General features: G+C 36.9%; 2 protein-coding genes across 5 annotated transcripts; one reads left to right on the top strand and one right to left on the bottom strand.

The window, feature by feature from the left end:
• The first annotated feature begins 85 nt into the window (after nt 1–85).
• Nucleotides 86–13507, top strand: hormad1 (HORMA domain containing 1). 4 transcript variants are annotated; one of them, XM_039679355.2, is made up of 16 exons: nt 86–240; nt 7269–7364; nt 7501–7562; nt 8215–8359; nt 8450–8510; nt 8675–8711; nt 8825–8845; nt 8991–9017; nt 9169–9236; nt 9414–9565; nt 10640–10797; nt 10906–10998; nt 11104–11155; nt 11271–11335; nt 11424–11504; nt 13121–13507. In XM_039679355.2, the coding sequence occupies exons 3-16, from the start codon at nt 7524–7526 to the stop codon at nt 13199–13201; spliced, it is 1080 nt and encodes a 359-aa protein (XP_039535289.2). In that variant the 5' UTR covers nt 86–240; nt 7269–7364; nt 7501–7523; the 3' UTR covers nt 13202–13507. The 4 variants fall into 4 exon arrangements, with proteins under 4 accessions (XP_039535289.2, XP_088973872.1, XP_088973871.1 ...); XM_089117746.1 differs by having other exon boundaries at nt 7495–7562; XM_089117745.1 differs by lacking the exon at nt 86–240 and adding an exon at nt 6583–6984 and having other exon boundaries at nt 7495–7562.
• Nucleotides 876–6526, bottom strand: ensab (endosulfine alpha b). The gene is made up of 3 exons (XM_039679362.2): nt 6368–6526; nt 3613–3732; nt 876–3430 (listed from the first exon to the last, which is right to left on the bottom strand). Exons 1-3 carry the CDS (start codon nt 6413–6415, stop codon nt 3257–3259), a joined length of 342 nt encoding a protein of 113 aa, XP_039535296.1. The 5' UTR covers nt 6416–6526; the 3' UTR covers nt 876–3256.
• Nucleotides 13508–17238: the final 3731 nt, after the last annotated feature.

Genomic DNA, 17238 nt, shown 5'->3' with positions numbered 1-17238 from the left:
CAAAATGTTTCGCCGTTAGGAGTGTGGTAGGATTATAACGACCATTCTGTAAATGAACGACCAGAGATGTTTATGAAAACAAGATGTGTGGGTTTGAAAAAATGTCCCTGTTGTTCTTTCTTAGATCCGCCCATTTCAGCTTTTCAATGAGCGGCGCTCCCCCTAGTGGAGTAGTTGTAGGCTACAACAGAATTTGGGGAATTTGCTAGAATTTACAACGTGTAGGACACCCAAATACACGTAAGTAGCTAAAAATGTTCAGATTCCTCACGGTCCAGGGTGTATTTTTCAGAGAGCTCCATTTTGCATTTTACAAACGAGATTAAAATCGATACACTGGAAACTAATCAGAGAATGTTCATCACATATTTTGCACACACAAAAAGTGTGAATGATTCATGATTCTGAGTGTCACACTTGTGTAAACTGTTCCTTGATTACATCAGTTTTGCAATGCCCTTTCTTTTCACAGCAAACAAGAATTGCCGTAAATGCTTTTAGAAATTGACAATTTGTTACCTTCACACGACCTTAAAAAAGATGTCTGTAGCCCGTGATCATTTATTCGATTTTACTTTAAGTTTTATGTTAAATAAAAGTCAACACGTGGACGTTTTAAACCTTTCGTTAGAAAAAAAGTACCACTCATTGTTTTTGCTATTAATGTAAAACTTTATTTGAAGTTCAGGCAGCTCCAATATTGATTTAAACATCTATCTTTGCTTCATTATTAGCCACCATTCTGTGTAAATATAATAAGGAACCTGATGACTCTGGAAATCCATTATCAAACACAACTTAATTAAAGCAAAACATCTGAAATAATAATGCATATGGGGATGAAACATAGAAATAATTAAACATCAAATGCTTCATAGTATGCAAATCATGAATATATTTTTATATAGCGAGAAAGCCTTAAATTGATGTCTTAAATGCTTACAGTTAATGTTACATGAACATCACATTGTAGTAGTGGAAGGTTTTCAGTTCAGACCTGTCTGAATCTAATCCATTCAATTACGAAGATTCCTTTAATTACAATGCAAGAATCCTTAACCCCCATATTTACATGTCTCACACTAGTTGGATGATATTCCTGTCATGTTGCATTAAAAAGCAGAGATTCAGACACATGATATTAACAAATTGCACAAATATGACACCAGATGCACAGTTTGACTATTTACAATTTGGCTGCAGCACAAAATAAGATTATCTCCTAGCATTGTGCAATAATGCATTCCTCAAAGGAAACATTGTACATCCACACATACCACTGAGTGACAAATACTAAGTGCAAGACCATCATATTTCCCTGATGTATTGCCAACTGCCACCAGCACCTCAACCATATATGGAAAAAAAACAAACACATTCAATCCCTTAAATGTAATTCACCATTTGTGAAATTTACATAGTGACGGTACAATATATATATATATATATATATATATATATATATATATATATGGTGTGTGTGTGTGTACCAAGAATAACATGCATTAATATACATGTTTTATTGTTAGCTTCATATGGCTAAACACATTTTCTTTGAAGTCTTCAGGCCACGTGTAGGCAGGTATGGTTTTAGAAGGGGCAACTTGATTAGACAAATCCTGAATTAGACACCTGGACTGTAAAACTGCCTAGGTCGAGTCTAGATTTCCCTGAAAGGGTATCTATATTCATACTAGGACTCTATTAAGAGTGCACAATGACTTATAAGTTATAACCTGGAATAAATGAGCAGTTAAGATCCACTACAAAGTTTCCAAATGATTTACAAACTTTGAAGAAACTACAGAGGTTTATCGACTCATGCCTTCTGGAGAAGAACACTTCGCTAAATGATGAGAAAAGGTATCTCTTTAAAAACCACAGATAATACAAACAAAAATGAGTCATAGGATATGATAGTCAGTCATTTGTTGGTTTGATGTTGGTTTGAACCACAATAATAAGCTGCATGTCAAAGCAATATGGGTAGGCCTAATATTTTCCAATTCTTTTGTTTAAACATGTTACTGTGTCCAAGTTTAAATAGAGCATTTTACTATTTAAATCTGACATATTTTACAAATATTGAACCAATGGTGACGCTCCATTCTGAAAATTTCCTTCTACACCTCAATCCTTCAAATATAGATATTTAGGACCAAATAGACTCACATTGTTAAGACGGACAAGATGATTGCATCTCTGATGATCAAAAGGGTCATGTGCATCATACTATATACGTGTTGGATATAACAAAATAATCCCATTAATAAACACGCTGCTGATAGTGTACATGAAAGCAGATTGACTCCCGATGCCAGTGAGATTTAATTAACACAAATAGCCACTACTTATTATAAACATACCAAAAAGTTTGACGCATAACATATGCTATGACAACAATTTTCTTAAGCCCCTTTCCTTATCATGCCACATACAAAGACCGTTTCTGCTCTTGGCTACTATCAGTGAATTACAACATTCTCTGTTTGCACCCAAAAGCTATGATTACAATAATCTAATCAGCCTGAGTGGAACCGCTTGCTCAGATCCTACCATGGAAGGTAAGGCTGAGAATAGTAAGACCATTCAGTCATAAGCAGCTGTTATTTGGTTAAACTGAGCCATTCTTAGAGAGCGAGAGGTAGAAGAGGTGATGAAGGCTACACACCCTACCAGCCACTCTTTAAAACTTTTGCTCTAACCACTTGTTCACTGACTTTCTCAAAGAAATTCTCATAAAACATTCATTCTTTTGTCATTGCGAATGATTAGAGGGCTGCCAATGTACATCTGGGGCCAATGGCTGTCAAGTATTATCTAATTATTAGTCAAGTATTATCTAAGTATCATCTATGTAAAATAATGCCTTTTAAAACAATCTTAAATCATTTTCAAATTATCTGACACTTTTAAAAGCATCAAACATCATTTTGATGTGTGAAGTCTTCAGGGTTTTGTTCATAATATGACTGATGTACAGGGTACACGGATTAAAGTGCATCATGCTCAACTGGGGTCTGGAATACAGAGGGTTTAGTTTTTCCCTACCATATGTGGGACACTGAAGAGGGTAACAGAGCTGGGTTGGTTAGACCTACTGAAGTTACACGAAAGTGACAGCAAAACTCAACACCCAAATGAAAACAAATGAAACAAAATAAATTGATAACCAGTCCTGATGAAGCTGGTCTGGTGGGGCTGGGGAGGTTTTGGAAGTTTGCTAAGAGGATTTATTCAAAACCTCCGGGTGATGTTAGCCAGCAAGTTTACTTGTAACCAATGAGGACTTTCTCTGCGGAAGGTCTTGTGGGGTTGGAATGTGATCCCCGGTAACGATGTTCTTGTCTGGACCGGCTGCGGCAGGCAACTGTTTGTTCTTCATCTTTGCCTTTGCCATGTTGTAATCTCCTGAGTCAAAATACTTTTGCTGGAGACAAAAAAAAAAAAAAAAAAAAATGCACAATTTAGAAGTTACATTAAGGGTACATGAAGGGCATTGTTTGTTTTGGCTATGTTGCAAGCACCTGGAAGGAACTGTACGAATATGCCTTGTGTATAAAATGTGTTTTATTACTTGAACAATTGAAGTAAAAAAGTCTTTAAACATACTCCTTTCTGCAGTCTCTTCATCAGGAAGTCAGAGCCACCTGGCTTTTGACCCAAATGGGGATACTTCACTTTCAAATTGTCCTCTTTCCGCACTGGGTTTGAGTTTGTGTCCTGAGATTCCTGAAAAACATTTATTGCCATCTGTAGTTATTAGACATCAGTTTAAACGTTTTCATAGAAAAAAAATCTTATATACACAGCCATTCAATGAGGTTAGTAAAAAATGTTCATGTTTTTGAAAGAAGGCTCTAATGCTCAACCGGGCTGCATTTATTTAATCAAAAATAGAGTAGACAGTATTATAGTGAAATATTATTGCAATTTAAAATAACCGTTTTCTATTTTAAAACATTTTAAAATGTAATATATTCCTGTGATAGATGGCAAAGCTGAATTTGTCAGCATCATTACTCCAGTGTATAAAATGTATTTTTTGTAATAATGTAAAAAGTGTTTACTTTTGATTAACTCATTTCAAAACAGAAATAAATACACAATCTTTATTGAACACTGGAGATGGAAGAGAGAACAAACTAATAATTAACATTAAAAACTCAAAGTAATAAATATCATTCTCACAATATAATAGCAATATAAAAGCAAAACAATAAAAACAAAACCCCTTTCATCATATCATTCTTCCTGTAAATCCCTAAAGGTGTGGCTCTTTAAACATTTCAGGGCAAGGTACAACAAGCCTGTTTAGTTTGCCATCAAATTACCAGTTGTTTATAACAACTCTCTCAATTCACTATTAATCCACCTACTTAGTGGCGTATCGAAACATCCTTAAAAAAAAAGCTATGTAAATTGAATTTTGGTTTCAATTTGAATGCAAGCTAAAATAAACAAAGACTTGGAAATTCTGTCATAAATGAAAGTATTCAACATCCGAGTCAAGGCGGTTTGTAAACATCTTCACGTTTCTGTTTTGGTTTGGTTTAAAAAGGGTTTGTTTTGATCAGTAAAACAGCTAAATCTGTAAATTGTATAGTACAGCAAAATGTACAAAGACACTGTAGGTTACAGAAAGATAAATATTTGAGAACCAACATATATTTTCCCTCTTATTGGTGTGCTTGCATGTTGAATCATCCTCTGCTTCGCCCTAAGCTGAGGAATCATGTGGTGGTGTGTTTAGACTGAGGCTTGGATAATTGTAAAGAACAAAACACATAATGATATAAACTGCAGTATTTAAGCATGCTTCCATTATGAATGCATGACTTGAGATTAAGACGATTTTGCAAATAACTAGACAGTGAGTCAATACAATAGGGGCAACTCTTGCATATAACGCTGGCTAAAAGACACATTTGCATTCAATTGTAGCATAAAGGCAGATTGTAGAAAAACAGGTTTGGAAGTCCTCAGGAGGACTAAGTATATGTTCTACATGCTACACCCTTTGAGTCTCTGTGAGTCTACATAAAACAGAATTTGAAAACACAAAGTCAGAATCCTGTATAAGTTTATTCCACTATACAAGGACCCAGGAAATGGCATTTCATTTTCCCCCAATGGTTTTCATCAAAGGGGTTTAAAATTCAGTTTACCATAAAGCGACAAATCTTACATGCTAGACTTTCTTTATTTAAGACTGTTCATAACTTTTGAGTCAGTTACTTAAAAACATAGATTGGTCTAATTTGATACAGGAAGGTAAGCCCTGTTGCCCCTTGGCTTAGTTTTATTAGTTGGCCATTCTAGGTCTTAAGACAGAGCCTTAAAGGGATACTCCACTTTTTTTTGGAAATAGGCTCATTTTACAACTCCCTCGGAGTTAAACAGTTGAGTTTTTACTGATATTTAGAAGCATATCAGTAACCAGACAGTTTCTGGTCTCATTGACTTCCATAGTAGGAAAAAATATACACTATGGAACCAGAAACTGTCCGGTTACTGATATGCTTCTAAATATCAGAAAATCGGCTGAATGGATTTGAAAATGGTAAAACTCAACTGTTTAACTCTGAGGGAGTTGTAAAATGAGCCTATTTCCAAAAAAAAGTGAAGTATCCCTTTAACATAACAGCTTTTTATTGAACAGGCCCCTGGAGAAGAAGGTCTTCTGATAAGGTCCATTATATGCTGATTCACTGGGATCTTTAACAAGTAATGAGTTACTTGTTATGAGCTGCTATATTCAGCACCACCTGGATACTCGTAATTATGTCCTGATCCTGAATCTCATTTTCTTATCTAGTCAGTGCATGCCATTTTAGCACAACAACACTATCAATAAACAGCAACATACTAGTAAATTGAACATCAACAAAGAAATTAAAATATCAGAATCATTTTTTTCTACAATTGCTTTTATAGTATGGCTTGACTTTTCCGGAAATATATGAAAATTAGGCGCCGCAGTTAATTTTGTTCATAGCATACAACCCAACTGACACCATCAGGTTAGAGTAGGTGTAGCAAAACTGAAAACCGACATAATGTACCAATCAAACGCTGTTATTTTCATGACGTCTGAGCTCACTAACCAATCAAAAGGAGGCTCATGCTTGCGAAATGTTCGACTATCACCTTTTTCAACTCATGCAGGTGACAGCTTAGCAATCAAATAAAAAAGAATCAGAGAATGTCTGTTTAAGCTGTCAGTGAGCAATAAGAAGTCATTTTTATGATAAGGAATTAAGGCATATATAATGACATTATAGTGGATTAAATTGACAGACACCGTAAGAGACTGCAAATAATGCCTCGTCTCATCTCATCTATGCAGCCCCAATCTAATCCCCACCTGATTCTCGTCCATCTGCGTCTCCGTGTCCTGGTTATCTGATGACATGTCTGTTCGGGGTTTGCTGCTTAATCAATGTGTTGAAGAGTAAATGTTGCTGTCTCTTCGTGCCCGATCCGATCCACCCACGGTGTTCAGTATCAAAATGGCGTTCGCTGCAGCGACGTCACTTTGGGGGGCGGTCACGTAGCGAAAACAGCCTATAGGAATCTGGTTTGATGTTTGAGAGACCGGAGAACCAGCCAATAGATTTCCAATAGTCATATCAAAATAAACAAGTGACCAATGGTAAGCTACGATGCCTTTGCGAGCTCATACATCTCACTAAAGATGTATGTCTTGCTTTAATCTTACTAAAGATTAAAGAAGGCAATTGAAACAGTTAACGTTTATTAAAATCTCCTGGGATGTTAATAAAAAATTCCCAATAGGGTTTCAATGTGGAAAAAGCCTGTGACTGTATTGTTATCTAGGAGAGACCATATAATTACTATTTTTGAAATGGTAATTTTAAGTATAGACTTTTTTATTAGATTTCCAATGCCTTTGAATCTGCTATGATCTCCTGCACTAAATTTATTATAATATTATAGTATTTTCCCTGCACAACTGCGGAGGTAAGCATAACATTTAATAGTTTATATAACTGTATTTTTGTTAAAATAATACTTTTAAAGTTTTGAGAAGAGCGAGTTTTTAAAAAGTTACATAAATCAGTACGAGTTTCTGTTTTTCAAATGAAAAATAATGCTTTGCTATACTTATTTGCATAATTTTATATTTCTGTTTAAATAACTTAGCATTTGATTGCTTTTTATAAGGTACGTAGACATAATTAGACAGAAATTCATAAGAGAGTTCACATGGTGGTGTTATCCTAGTACTTATAATGTTTCGACAGCTTTTCTTTTATTTTCATGACGTTGTCATTGGAGTTTATGGCGGGAGAGGGCGCGCGTTCGCGCGAGAGTGATTGACAGTTAGAACGTCGGTTGAGGTAAGACAGGCCTGCTATTATCTTTAGGACATTTCTTCTTTTTTACAATTTAACTGTCCTAGAAACTCATCTTTATTACCTACTTTATTTGGAAAGATAATTAAAAACTTTTTACGGTTATGTTTTTGAGTAACAGAAAATTTGCTGCATTGAGCCATCATGGCGTGTGAACAGAACTTGCGCCCTGTTGCTGTTCAGGTAACGTAACTTACATATTATTTGTTTTCTCACAATACCACCAACTAATGTTAACGAATTTAGCATTAACTTGTCTAGGCTTTTGCTAGTATGTCCATAAGTTGTAAATCTAACAGTCGCTGGTCCGAAATCTTCACTCAAACATTATGGGGGTAGGGAGGAGAGCACTGTATAGTGAGCTCACCACCAGCATAATAGAAACACCACTTTCGGACACTACTCGATCGTCTCTCGGCGCCGTTGATTAAAACATCTGTCAGCTGGTGCCGAGCCTGGGCTAAATACATTTTTTTAAATAAATACATTACATTATATTGAGCTTATTTCTCCAAAATTTAAAAACTAAAAGTAATTTTTGGCTGTTTCTGTTAATGCGCTACTCCACACATGATTATAAGTAACTTGTTTTTACGATCAGCGCAATGCATGATGGTATGTAGGGCTTGGGTTAGTGACCATCGGTTGTACACTACTTTTCAAAATGCATTCTGGGATACATCGAGTTGACTATATAGGCCAGGGTATAATAATCATCACTATACATTCGGACAGCACTACAAAATGGGGAGCTCACTATATAGTCCACTATGTAGTGAGTAGTGGGTGATTTCAGACACAGCAAGTATCTTGCTTACTGAATGTGTTTTTCCAGAACTGCCAGATGCTGCCGGATGTGGTGTCCACCGAACAGCAGTCGCTGGTACTTGTGAAAAAACTTCTAGCCATTGCTGTCTCAAGCATCACTTACCTCAGGGGTCTTTTCCCAGAAAAGGCATATGGACGCAAATATGTTGGAGGTAAAAGTAGAGCAGGTCATACATCCTTTATGATTTTATATTACTAGTGTAACATACATTTAGTGTTTTTTTCTCCTTTCTTTTTCATAGAGCTGAAAGTCCTGATCCTGCGAGAGCATAGCTGCCCTGGTGCTCAGCAGATTGTTCAGTGGTAAGTGGACTGTTGACACACTCATGTTTTCACATTCCCTTCATGAAGAAATTTTTTTTTAAACATTAAAAGTTAAACTACATATATATTCGTTTGTAACTGTAATATGTTTAGAGAACATCTGGTCAAAACTACATGAAGACTATCTACCTCCACTATTTCAGGTTGCAGGGGTGCTTTGATGCACTTCAAAGAAGATACGTAAGTCTGTGCTTTTATACGGTTATGCAGTTTTCTTTTACATTTCTAAACCAGTTCTATGACTGATCATCAACACTGTTAGTAACCTTTTTGCCTCTTTGTTGCTTTATCAGCTGCGCATGGTTCTTCTATCAGTGAGTATTTACTAATTGATTTGAAAACTAACAGTAATCAATTTAAGACTATATATTGCATGCAGAAGTATAATAGTTTATATAGCTTATAATAATAAATAAAAATTTAATTTAATAAATAAAAAAGACTATTTTTTACTTCTAGATTTACTGTGATCCAGACAATCCAGAGGTGATCAGACATTCTCTCTTTTTTGATTGAATGCCATACAGTGTTACTTAATTTATTTTTTTATATAATGCTCATTAAGTCATTTCACGTCGACCTTGTGTTTTGTATTTCAGACTTTGAATGTGCATTTTTATGTCTTGCTTTTTTGCAGAAAGTGACTGAATGTTACCAGTTCAAAGTCACATACACAGAGAATGGACCTCAGATGGATTTTGAGAGGTGCCGTGTTTTTTTGAGTAGTTAACAAAACTAGATGATGGATTACAACCCCAAAATACTAAATATTACAGCCCAAATACATTACTTGCATAACCTGTCCTAATATAATTTTCAAGCAGTATTACTTACTACCACATATTAATGTTTCCTCTTGTGAAAATGAATATCTGTTTTCAGCAAAAGCGGCCAGAGCCTGACTAAAATGGTCGGTGACAACACCCAGAAATCCAGTACGCTGCTGGTGCGCAAACTTTACATGCTGATGCAACATCTCGGCCCTCTGCCTGATGACGTCTGCCTCAACATGAAACTCTTCTACTATGATGAGGGTAAATCTACGCTTACTGTCTGCTACAGACTGTACCATGCACATGAAGGGCATTGTTTGCATTTTATTTCCCATTGGCCAATGTTGGCCAGTGATGACTTTTGATTTGGCCATATCATATCCCCGAAGCATTTCTTAATTTCGAATTTATCTTTTTGTTTCATTATTTAAAATTTTTGTAGTGATTTAGATATGTATAGATCATGATTTTTCATGACCAATTCCATTTTTATTTTTATTTTTTTACAAGCAAATTGCCCATTGCCCAATATTTTTCCCTTTTTTTCTCTTTGTTTAAGCAAAATAATGTGTTGTTTATTTGCAAACTGGACTTAAACAAAAATATATGTATCCATTTGAAATTAAAGTAAACTACTGCATTTTAATCATAATCCAAACAAAGATGCTACACACATGTAGCATGAGCAATAGTATTTTATTTGAATTAGATTTTTAGATAATTAGATACCTGAAGTAGATCATTTCATGAAATTATGCTACAAAACAAAAACAGCAGGCTGACTGAATGAAAATGCAAATTGTCTCTCTGACAGTATGAGGCGCTTACGGAAGCAGCATCAGTTTCTTTAGGTACATCTGAACACAAAGCAACGTGGTGCTTCTGAACACTGAAGACAGTTCCCTTCAGAGATTCATTCATATAATCCCCCACCCCTATTTAATATTTCTATTTTATCTTTTTATTTTCGAGCTTTGTGTTCGTCCTTGGTGTGTTCCATCTCTGGCCTGTGTTAATGTCTTGTTTACTCAATTATTGCAATGCAGTTTTTTGTGTGCAAGTCCAGAATAGAGATCGGCCAAAATAAAACTTATAGCCGGTCGACCGGTGCATCTCTAAATTTTTTATTTAATTTTTACATTGAAATGTAGAGAACATGTAGAGAAGTTCATTTGTTTGTTTGTTTTTTAATTTGCATTTTAATATAATATATTTGAATGCAAAACATTTACTTGTAACCCACAGTGGAGTTTGATTTTTAACTTTTCTTAGGAAATCTTTTGGGCACCTCTAGTATTGTTTTTTATTATTATTCAGCGTGTATTTGTGTTTCAGTGACTCCCCAGAATTATCAGCCACCTGGCTTTAAGGAGGATGACAACGGGACACTGATATTTGAGAGGGAACCAGTAAATCTGAAGATAGGAGAGGTGGTGACACCTTTTCATAGCCTCAGAATGAACGTCACCACTGAGCGGAAGAGAGTTGATGAGGTGAGATAAAGAAGCTAGGTGCCTACTGATATGTTTGGCAGAAATATTATAACATCAGTCCTGTAAAGATGTGATCAATACTATACATGTATTTATGTGTGTGAACAGCCTGATGAAGATGATATGGAAGTATGTGTGAGTACGAAATGGTCTTTGAAAATGTTTGAGGATGGGACGATGTCTGAAACTTCAGTTCAGCAGGTGGGGTCCTTTTAATAATTATCAGATATTTCCTCAGTTCCTTTTCTGCCTTAACTTTACAAAATGTGAGTATTTGTCTTAAATGATGGACTTATTTGCTCACAGGAGTTTATGACAAAGGAGAATGTCATTACTGATGCTGGCATTGAAATCTCAGGTGATTGTTACACTCTGTGTTTGCCAGTTTAAAGACATTGGAATGAACCTAATCAAGGTAATCACCACTAACTGCCTGGCCAGCAACCATTACTCATGGTCTGTCACATTTACAGACACTCAGGAGAACTCACAACAGCCTCACAGAAACAGCAAGGAGGATCTTACAGCAATTGCAAAGGTAGCGCTGCACAATTCCCCATCACAGTCTGCTCTAGTGGTCTGTGTATGAGAGGAAGTTGTTTTTAATTATGTGATGTTTATTTTAGATGGACAATCGTGTAAAGAAAACTGTTGATCTTAAGGTGGACGCCAGGAAGACCAGAAGTGGACGCATCTTTGAGCCTCAGGTGGGAAATACAATGTCCATGGCCTGTGTTTGTGTTGTCATGTTTTGGACTTTTATCACATTTACCAGCATAATAACTGGAACTTTGTGAGTATTTTTTATTAGTCGTTGAATTTAAATGCAAATTTAGCTTCATGCAACATTTCTCATTCTCTCTATCATGCAATCAGAATCGCAGAAATTGTTAAAGGTCCCCTGACATGGGGTTATTTTATTATTTTATAATGTTTCCTGGGTTGCCCTTATAGTGTTAGTATGATTTTTAGATAAAAAAAATAGTCATAATTTAGTAATAAAAGGCATTTTTTCTAACCTGATTTTAGCCTCTGATTTGAATGCTCTGTTTGCTGTGGGATTCAGTGCAACCGGCTACTGCTGTGATTGGCTGACATGCTTGCATATGAAATAGCTACATATTACATTTGAAACTCTCTCGAATACTTTTACTACAGTTATTATACATTTTTACTTTTACAGCTATTGAGATTACTGAATCGTGAGAAGTTTTTGAAGTATTTAGATCTATTCCCTTCACATAAAATGTTGCTGTGATGAGCATTGAGCAAGCAGAGGACAGTCTGTTGATCGCGAGAATGAAGATCTTATCATTGTAACACAGTTTCTGCACTCTCTAATGCTTTCACCAATGCAGACACGATGATGTACATACAGAAAGAGCTTCGTTGTGCATTGTAATGTGCGTCATTGATTTCAGAACAAGTTGTCCAGATAAACTTGCGCTGTATGGAAAGATTGTTCTTTGATCGCTTTCTGTATAATTTATTTGATCACAATTTAAATAAGATTATTTTCATCCTACTAAAAGAAATGATATGAAGTTGATATTTTAGTCACTGGCTTGACTGATGCATAAACAGTATTGAATGATTTTGAGAGAGAGATTACCTGTCTGAATTTGAACAATTGGGCTAACTTACACATCAGAAATTGTTGCTGGCTAGCTCGATCGATTTATTTTCGGACGTTCATCGAGGCCAGTTCTGTATTGGCCCACGTTGAGGAAATAGTCGTAGGTGAAATGTTTGGACCATACAAAACTTTGAGAAGTTGTGTTGGCGCATTTCCAGAGAAAATAAAATTAACCCATTGTTTCTTCAGAGGCTTGAATGAAGGAGCTAAAAAATTGTTTGTGTCATTTGTGTTCATTTGTACATCCGAACACTGATCAACTGCCATGCTTTGCTCGTTTGCAAGCCATGATATCTCTCGAGGAAAAACTCAAATCACGCCTACGGGTTCGTACTTCCTGTTCCTAGCTCATTTTCTCATGGGTGGGCCAAATTCTCAGTGTGGGCAAAGTAGAGAAAGGGAAGGTTACCTTTCCTCCTTATGACGTCATAAGGAGGAGATTCAAGATCAGCTCGTCTGAGCTGCAGAGAAGAGAAAGATAGCCAAAGCTCGGTTTACACCGATCAAAATTCTAGACACGAGGGGACCAAATAAAGGCTAGGGGAACTAATATTAATGTTAAAAAAACCTCAGAAAGTGAAAATTTCATGTCAGGGGACCTTTAAGTAACCAGACGAGTTTATCACTTTAAAATGGGTTATTCAAGTGTTCAAGTTTTGACTAAATGCACTTCCTGTATCTCTGCAGATCTCTCAGTTGCAGTTCCCGCTAAGCCAAGATCCCCAGCCATGTGCCCCAAAGAGGCGCAAACTCAGTGTATCCAAATAACACTTTGACTAGGACACAATATTTCCAGTAGAATCACACAGCAACATACTTACCCATGCTGTTTAATGTATTTTTATTTCATTCATTCAGTAGCAGAAATGATTTGTAAAACATTTATGGTTCAAGGGCAGTTCTAAATTGTGTATTTTGTTATATATGTTAAAATGCATTTGATTAGTCATAATTTGCTTTCAGTGCCAGGACTTGATTTTAATTAGTAGATGGCATAGTTAGTCCACTAGATGGCAGCATGCACATTGCATCAAAACAGTGATTCCAATAAAAACATGTTTTTTTTGTGGTGAAGCACACGGTTTTGTGGATATTCGAGTGATATAATTTGATAAATAATACACTTTAGGATATATGTCTACAGGTAGACATGTGAGCTAGATTTGGCTTTGTTTCCTGATGCTGATCTGTACAGGCCAGCAACAAATTTTCCTTTTCAGTGTGTGATATTTACTACACGGTTACTTTGACTTGCAGAACCAAAGTGACATACTAAAATAATCTATACATGTAGACACTGATATTTAGAAATATTTTTTGCTCTCTTGTGACAATTTGTAAATTAAATACAAAAAATATAAACTAAAATTAAATTAAACAAAAATTATTAGCATCATACAAAGGACACTGCTAACAAAAATGTGTTCTAAGAATGTTTTGCTAACGTTCACATTAAGTTAAATTTATTTCCACTGAATGTTCATATCGTCCAGGTTTTTTAATGTTTTTTTCAAAATATTTTTTCTTGGTTGTGTGAACATTAAGTTAACATAGTTTAAAAACATTATAGGAATATTACTTTTGAATGTTTTGAAACATTAAAAAAAAATAGAATTTTCATGGGGAAAAAACATTCATAATTTTTTGAAAACAATAAATACCAGATAACAGTGTTTACTTTATATCTAGTTCCAGAATTTTTGTTGGCTCATTGCCTAAGTGGACTAAGAATTTGCCTAGAGACAAAAGTGTCTCAAACTCCAATTCCAGATCAGCAGTTTCAGGCTTGACTGTGAAACACTGTGTTAGTGACTTGATTTGTCTCTGAACAGAGACAGCCGAAGCCTCTTCTCCCTTTTGCTTTCCCACTAGCTTTCGGTTTTTGACATCAGAATTTGGTCTGTTTAGCATCTCCTCTTCATGTTTGCTCTAACAGTGGTGATGCAAACAGCACAGTTTGGACCTAAAATGTACAATGTAAAAAGAGACCTGTAGGGAAGGGGGAGGGTAGGGGAAGTCATTCTGGAGTTTGGACCAAGCAATCGAACCAAGTTAGCTGCTGTCAGGCTGTGTATCTATGTGCGGGGGGTGATATCTCCCCTCAGGGCTTCTGGTAGGGGGGGCTTTGGACATTTAGCAGGGGACTGTGATCCCCTGACCTTGCCAGAAGGGTAGAAAATGTTTTGCTGCTGATTAGCAATTCTTCAGCTTAGCAGCTTGGCTAAACTTTACGTGCAATTGTATTTTTTTTAAAGGATGCCAATTGCCAACAAAACTGTTTAAACAAGTTCACATCTTAATAAAAATACAGAAGATAGTTCAGTTTGATTCAAATTAATATATACAGCAAGTAGTCTGATATCTTGATAGTCTTAGTCGTGTGTTTGTTTTTGCTTTTCCATTGTTCGGATCTGAAAGAGTATAATTTAAATATCAAGGCACTTTTTGCAGTGCAATCATGCATATCATCTGATATGTTGAGAGAAATCGCATGGATGCAAATTGTAACTTTATCGCTGACCAAACATAACAATAGTTATAATCTTTTAGAGTGGCTTCCAGTTTTACCATATTGATTAGAATCCAAAACATGAGATAAAATGCATCTAGACCAAGCTGAATTCATGCTTGGCATCCCTCAACATGACAGAGTGTTTTACTCGCGTGTCCCTTCTGAAATAGCAGTGCCGTACACTTGACCTTGGGCTGGATGTATGTGCCTGTGAGCTGCGGACCATCACTCCTGTCAATAGAGTGCGTGTCTGACCTTGGGCTGTAGTTACAGACTTGGCACTGACTAATTTCAGTGCTGGACTTCATATCGACACTGCAATCCCTAATATGTTGGATGATAAATAACTATTGACTGTGAAGTGAATGGAGCTCCTGGACAGGACGGAGTGGCTAGCTAACGTGGACTTCGAATTGAATACAGGAGCTGCCCACCCATAGATCCAGGACCAGTGCTATCTGTCTTACATTAGACTAGAAGCAGTATTTGAAAGTACAAAACTGATTTGGGGTCAGTAACAAATCACTTGATTTTTTTAATCAATGATTTGATAAAAATAATACTAATAAATTATTACAAAAATGAAAATTCTCATGTTGTTCCAAACCTGTGTGACTTTTTTTATTCCAGAAGAAAGAAAGTCATACCGGTTTGGACCGACATGAAGGGGAGTAAATGATATGGAAAATTCGTATCTCGTTTCAAATTAAACATGACCCACTAAGTGGTTATGTAATTTGGCCTGAGGTAAAACTTTGGTACCTAAATTTACACTGTGTACCCAAATGTGATAAACATCAACTATGATTAATTCAGCAGCAATGCATCTGTGTGCTTTGAGAACAAAGCATACCCAATGAGAAGCCACTCTTTACACAAGATGTAGGCGAGCAAAATCTCATATCGTGGAGCCAAGAATTCAAGAAGGCACCGCGTCTGACAAATCTCAAGAATCCCGAATCACGCATCAAGACACAGCTCGTATTAGGATGCAGCGTGCACGTCTGCTCCATAAAGTTTTGAAGTGTGCTGCCAAGTTCACTGCAGGCTCTTACTCTCACAACATATGCAGAGCGCTGGAGGCAGAGAAAACTTTCCCTCCATCACTCCTCTCTCCCACATGCCCGGCCCCACCGCGCCTGACTTCTGCCCCGGTAGCCGCTGTGCCTCTCCGAGTGGATGGGTTTTCATCTCGCAGGGATGCGAGGGCAGCCACTCCGCTCCCCCTCACACTCCTTCCCCGCGGAACACAGATTTACATTTGTACTGCTGCACAGTTTCTCAGTACTGCAGGCGAACAGCCAAATCTGATAGAAACACAGAAACAGCTCGAGCGACTTCAGTCAGATCTCTAGAGATCGAGGACTCCTCAGCCTGGATGACGGAAGTGTATGTGTAAAAAAAAAAAAAAAACTAATCTTTTTGCAGTATCAGTAAACAGTGGCTTTTGGAAACACAGCAAATATTTGCTTTAACACACATAGAACTGTACTGACGAATTGAATGTAGGCTGCATACAAAATTAATAGATGTTTAAATGTTCAGGAACCAGGGTTAGTACTATAATATATTTTGACTCAAAATGTCATACCGCTAATAATTATTCTTAAACTCACACTAGGGTGTTACTGGGAAGGACAGATGGAAGAAGAAAGATGGAACCGACATCTCAATCATTTTGAGTAATTTTTCTGAGCAGTGGCCATAAGCAAGGAAAGGGCCTTTGTCCTAGACCGCCTTTCATTTCCAGCACTGCAGGAATTGTGATGGCTGTGCCTCAGGGCAACAGAGGCACCTTAAGGAGCCCCACCTTTAAATCCAGTGCCGGTGGCTCCAACCGTGACCTCTAGCTGCAGGGATCCCTCAGGCCAGATTTAAACGAGCTCCCGCAGGTCCTCCTCCGTGCCTCGCTCCCCTACTCGAGCTCTTACTGAACCGGAGCAGTATGGACTTCCAGGCCAGTCTGATTTGTATAACAGTCAAAGCAATGGCTGGACTAAACGGCCTTACATTAGGTAAATGCCGTGCGGCTGTTCGCATATGCAGAGAGAGGGAGATGTGCGGAAAAATCAGATGTGACATTTCTGCGGATTCTGTGTGGGCCGCACACAGTGCAGCTTACGGCAGTTCTGGAGTGCCGTACAATGATTGTGAATAATACAGGCAAAAGTGTCATGATGGCTCTCTGTTGTTTTTTTAAAAGCGTGCCTTCGAACCTAGAAGGAACTGTATGCTTTTTTTTCCCCCTTTGCACTTGTAACGAAATAGAGCCTTCTATTTCTATAGAAGCAAT

Source organism: Pimephales promelas, chromosome 12, assembly GCF_988280905.1.
Source record: "Pimephales promelas chromosome 12, fPimPro1.hap1.1, whole genome shotgun sequence".
Lineage (NCBI taxonomy): Eukaryota > Metazoa > Chordata > Actinopteri > Cypriniformes > Leuciscidae > Pimephales > Pimephales promelas.
The sequence above is the reverse complement of the archived record's forward strand: the minus strand, read 5'-3'. Positions and strand labels throughout refer to the sequence as shown.

Excerpts from the sequence above, each read along its gene's own strand:
- hormad1 (XM_039679355.2), top strand. The coding sequence starts at position 7,524 with ATGGCGTGTGAACAGAACTTGCGCCCTGTTGCTGTTCAG. Across the intron at positions 8,846-8,990 it reads TGCGCATGGTTCTTCTATCA|ATTTACTGTGATCCAGACAA; the intron begins GTGAGTATTTAC and ends TTTTACTTCTAG. Across the intron at positions 11,505-13,120 it reads GACGCATCTTTGAGCCTCAG|ATCTCTCAGTTGCAGTTCCC; the intron begins GTGGGAAATACA and ends GTATCTCTGCAG.
- ensab (XM_039679362.2), bottom strand. The coding sequence starts at position 6,415 with ATGTCATCAGATAACCAGGACACGGAGACGCAGATGGACGAGAATCAG. Across the intron at positions 3,733-6,367 it reads CGCAGATGGACGAGAATCAG|GAATCTCAGGACACAAACTC; the intron begins GTGGGGATTAGA and ends AATGTTTTTCAG. Across the intron at positions 3,431-3,612 it reads TGAAGAGACTGCAGAAAGGA|CAAAAGTATTTTGACTCAGG; the intron begins GTATGTTTAAAG and ends TTTTGTCTCCAG.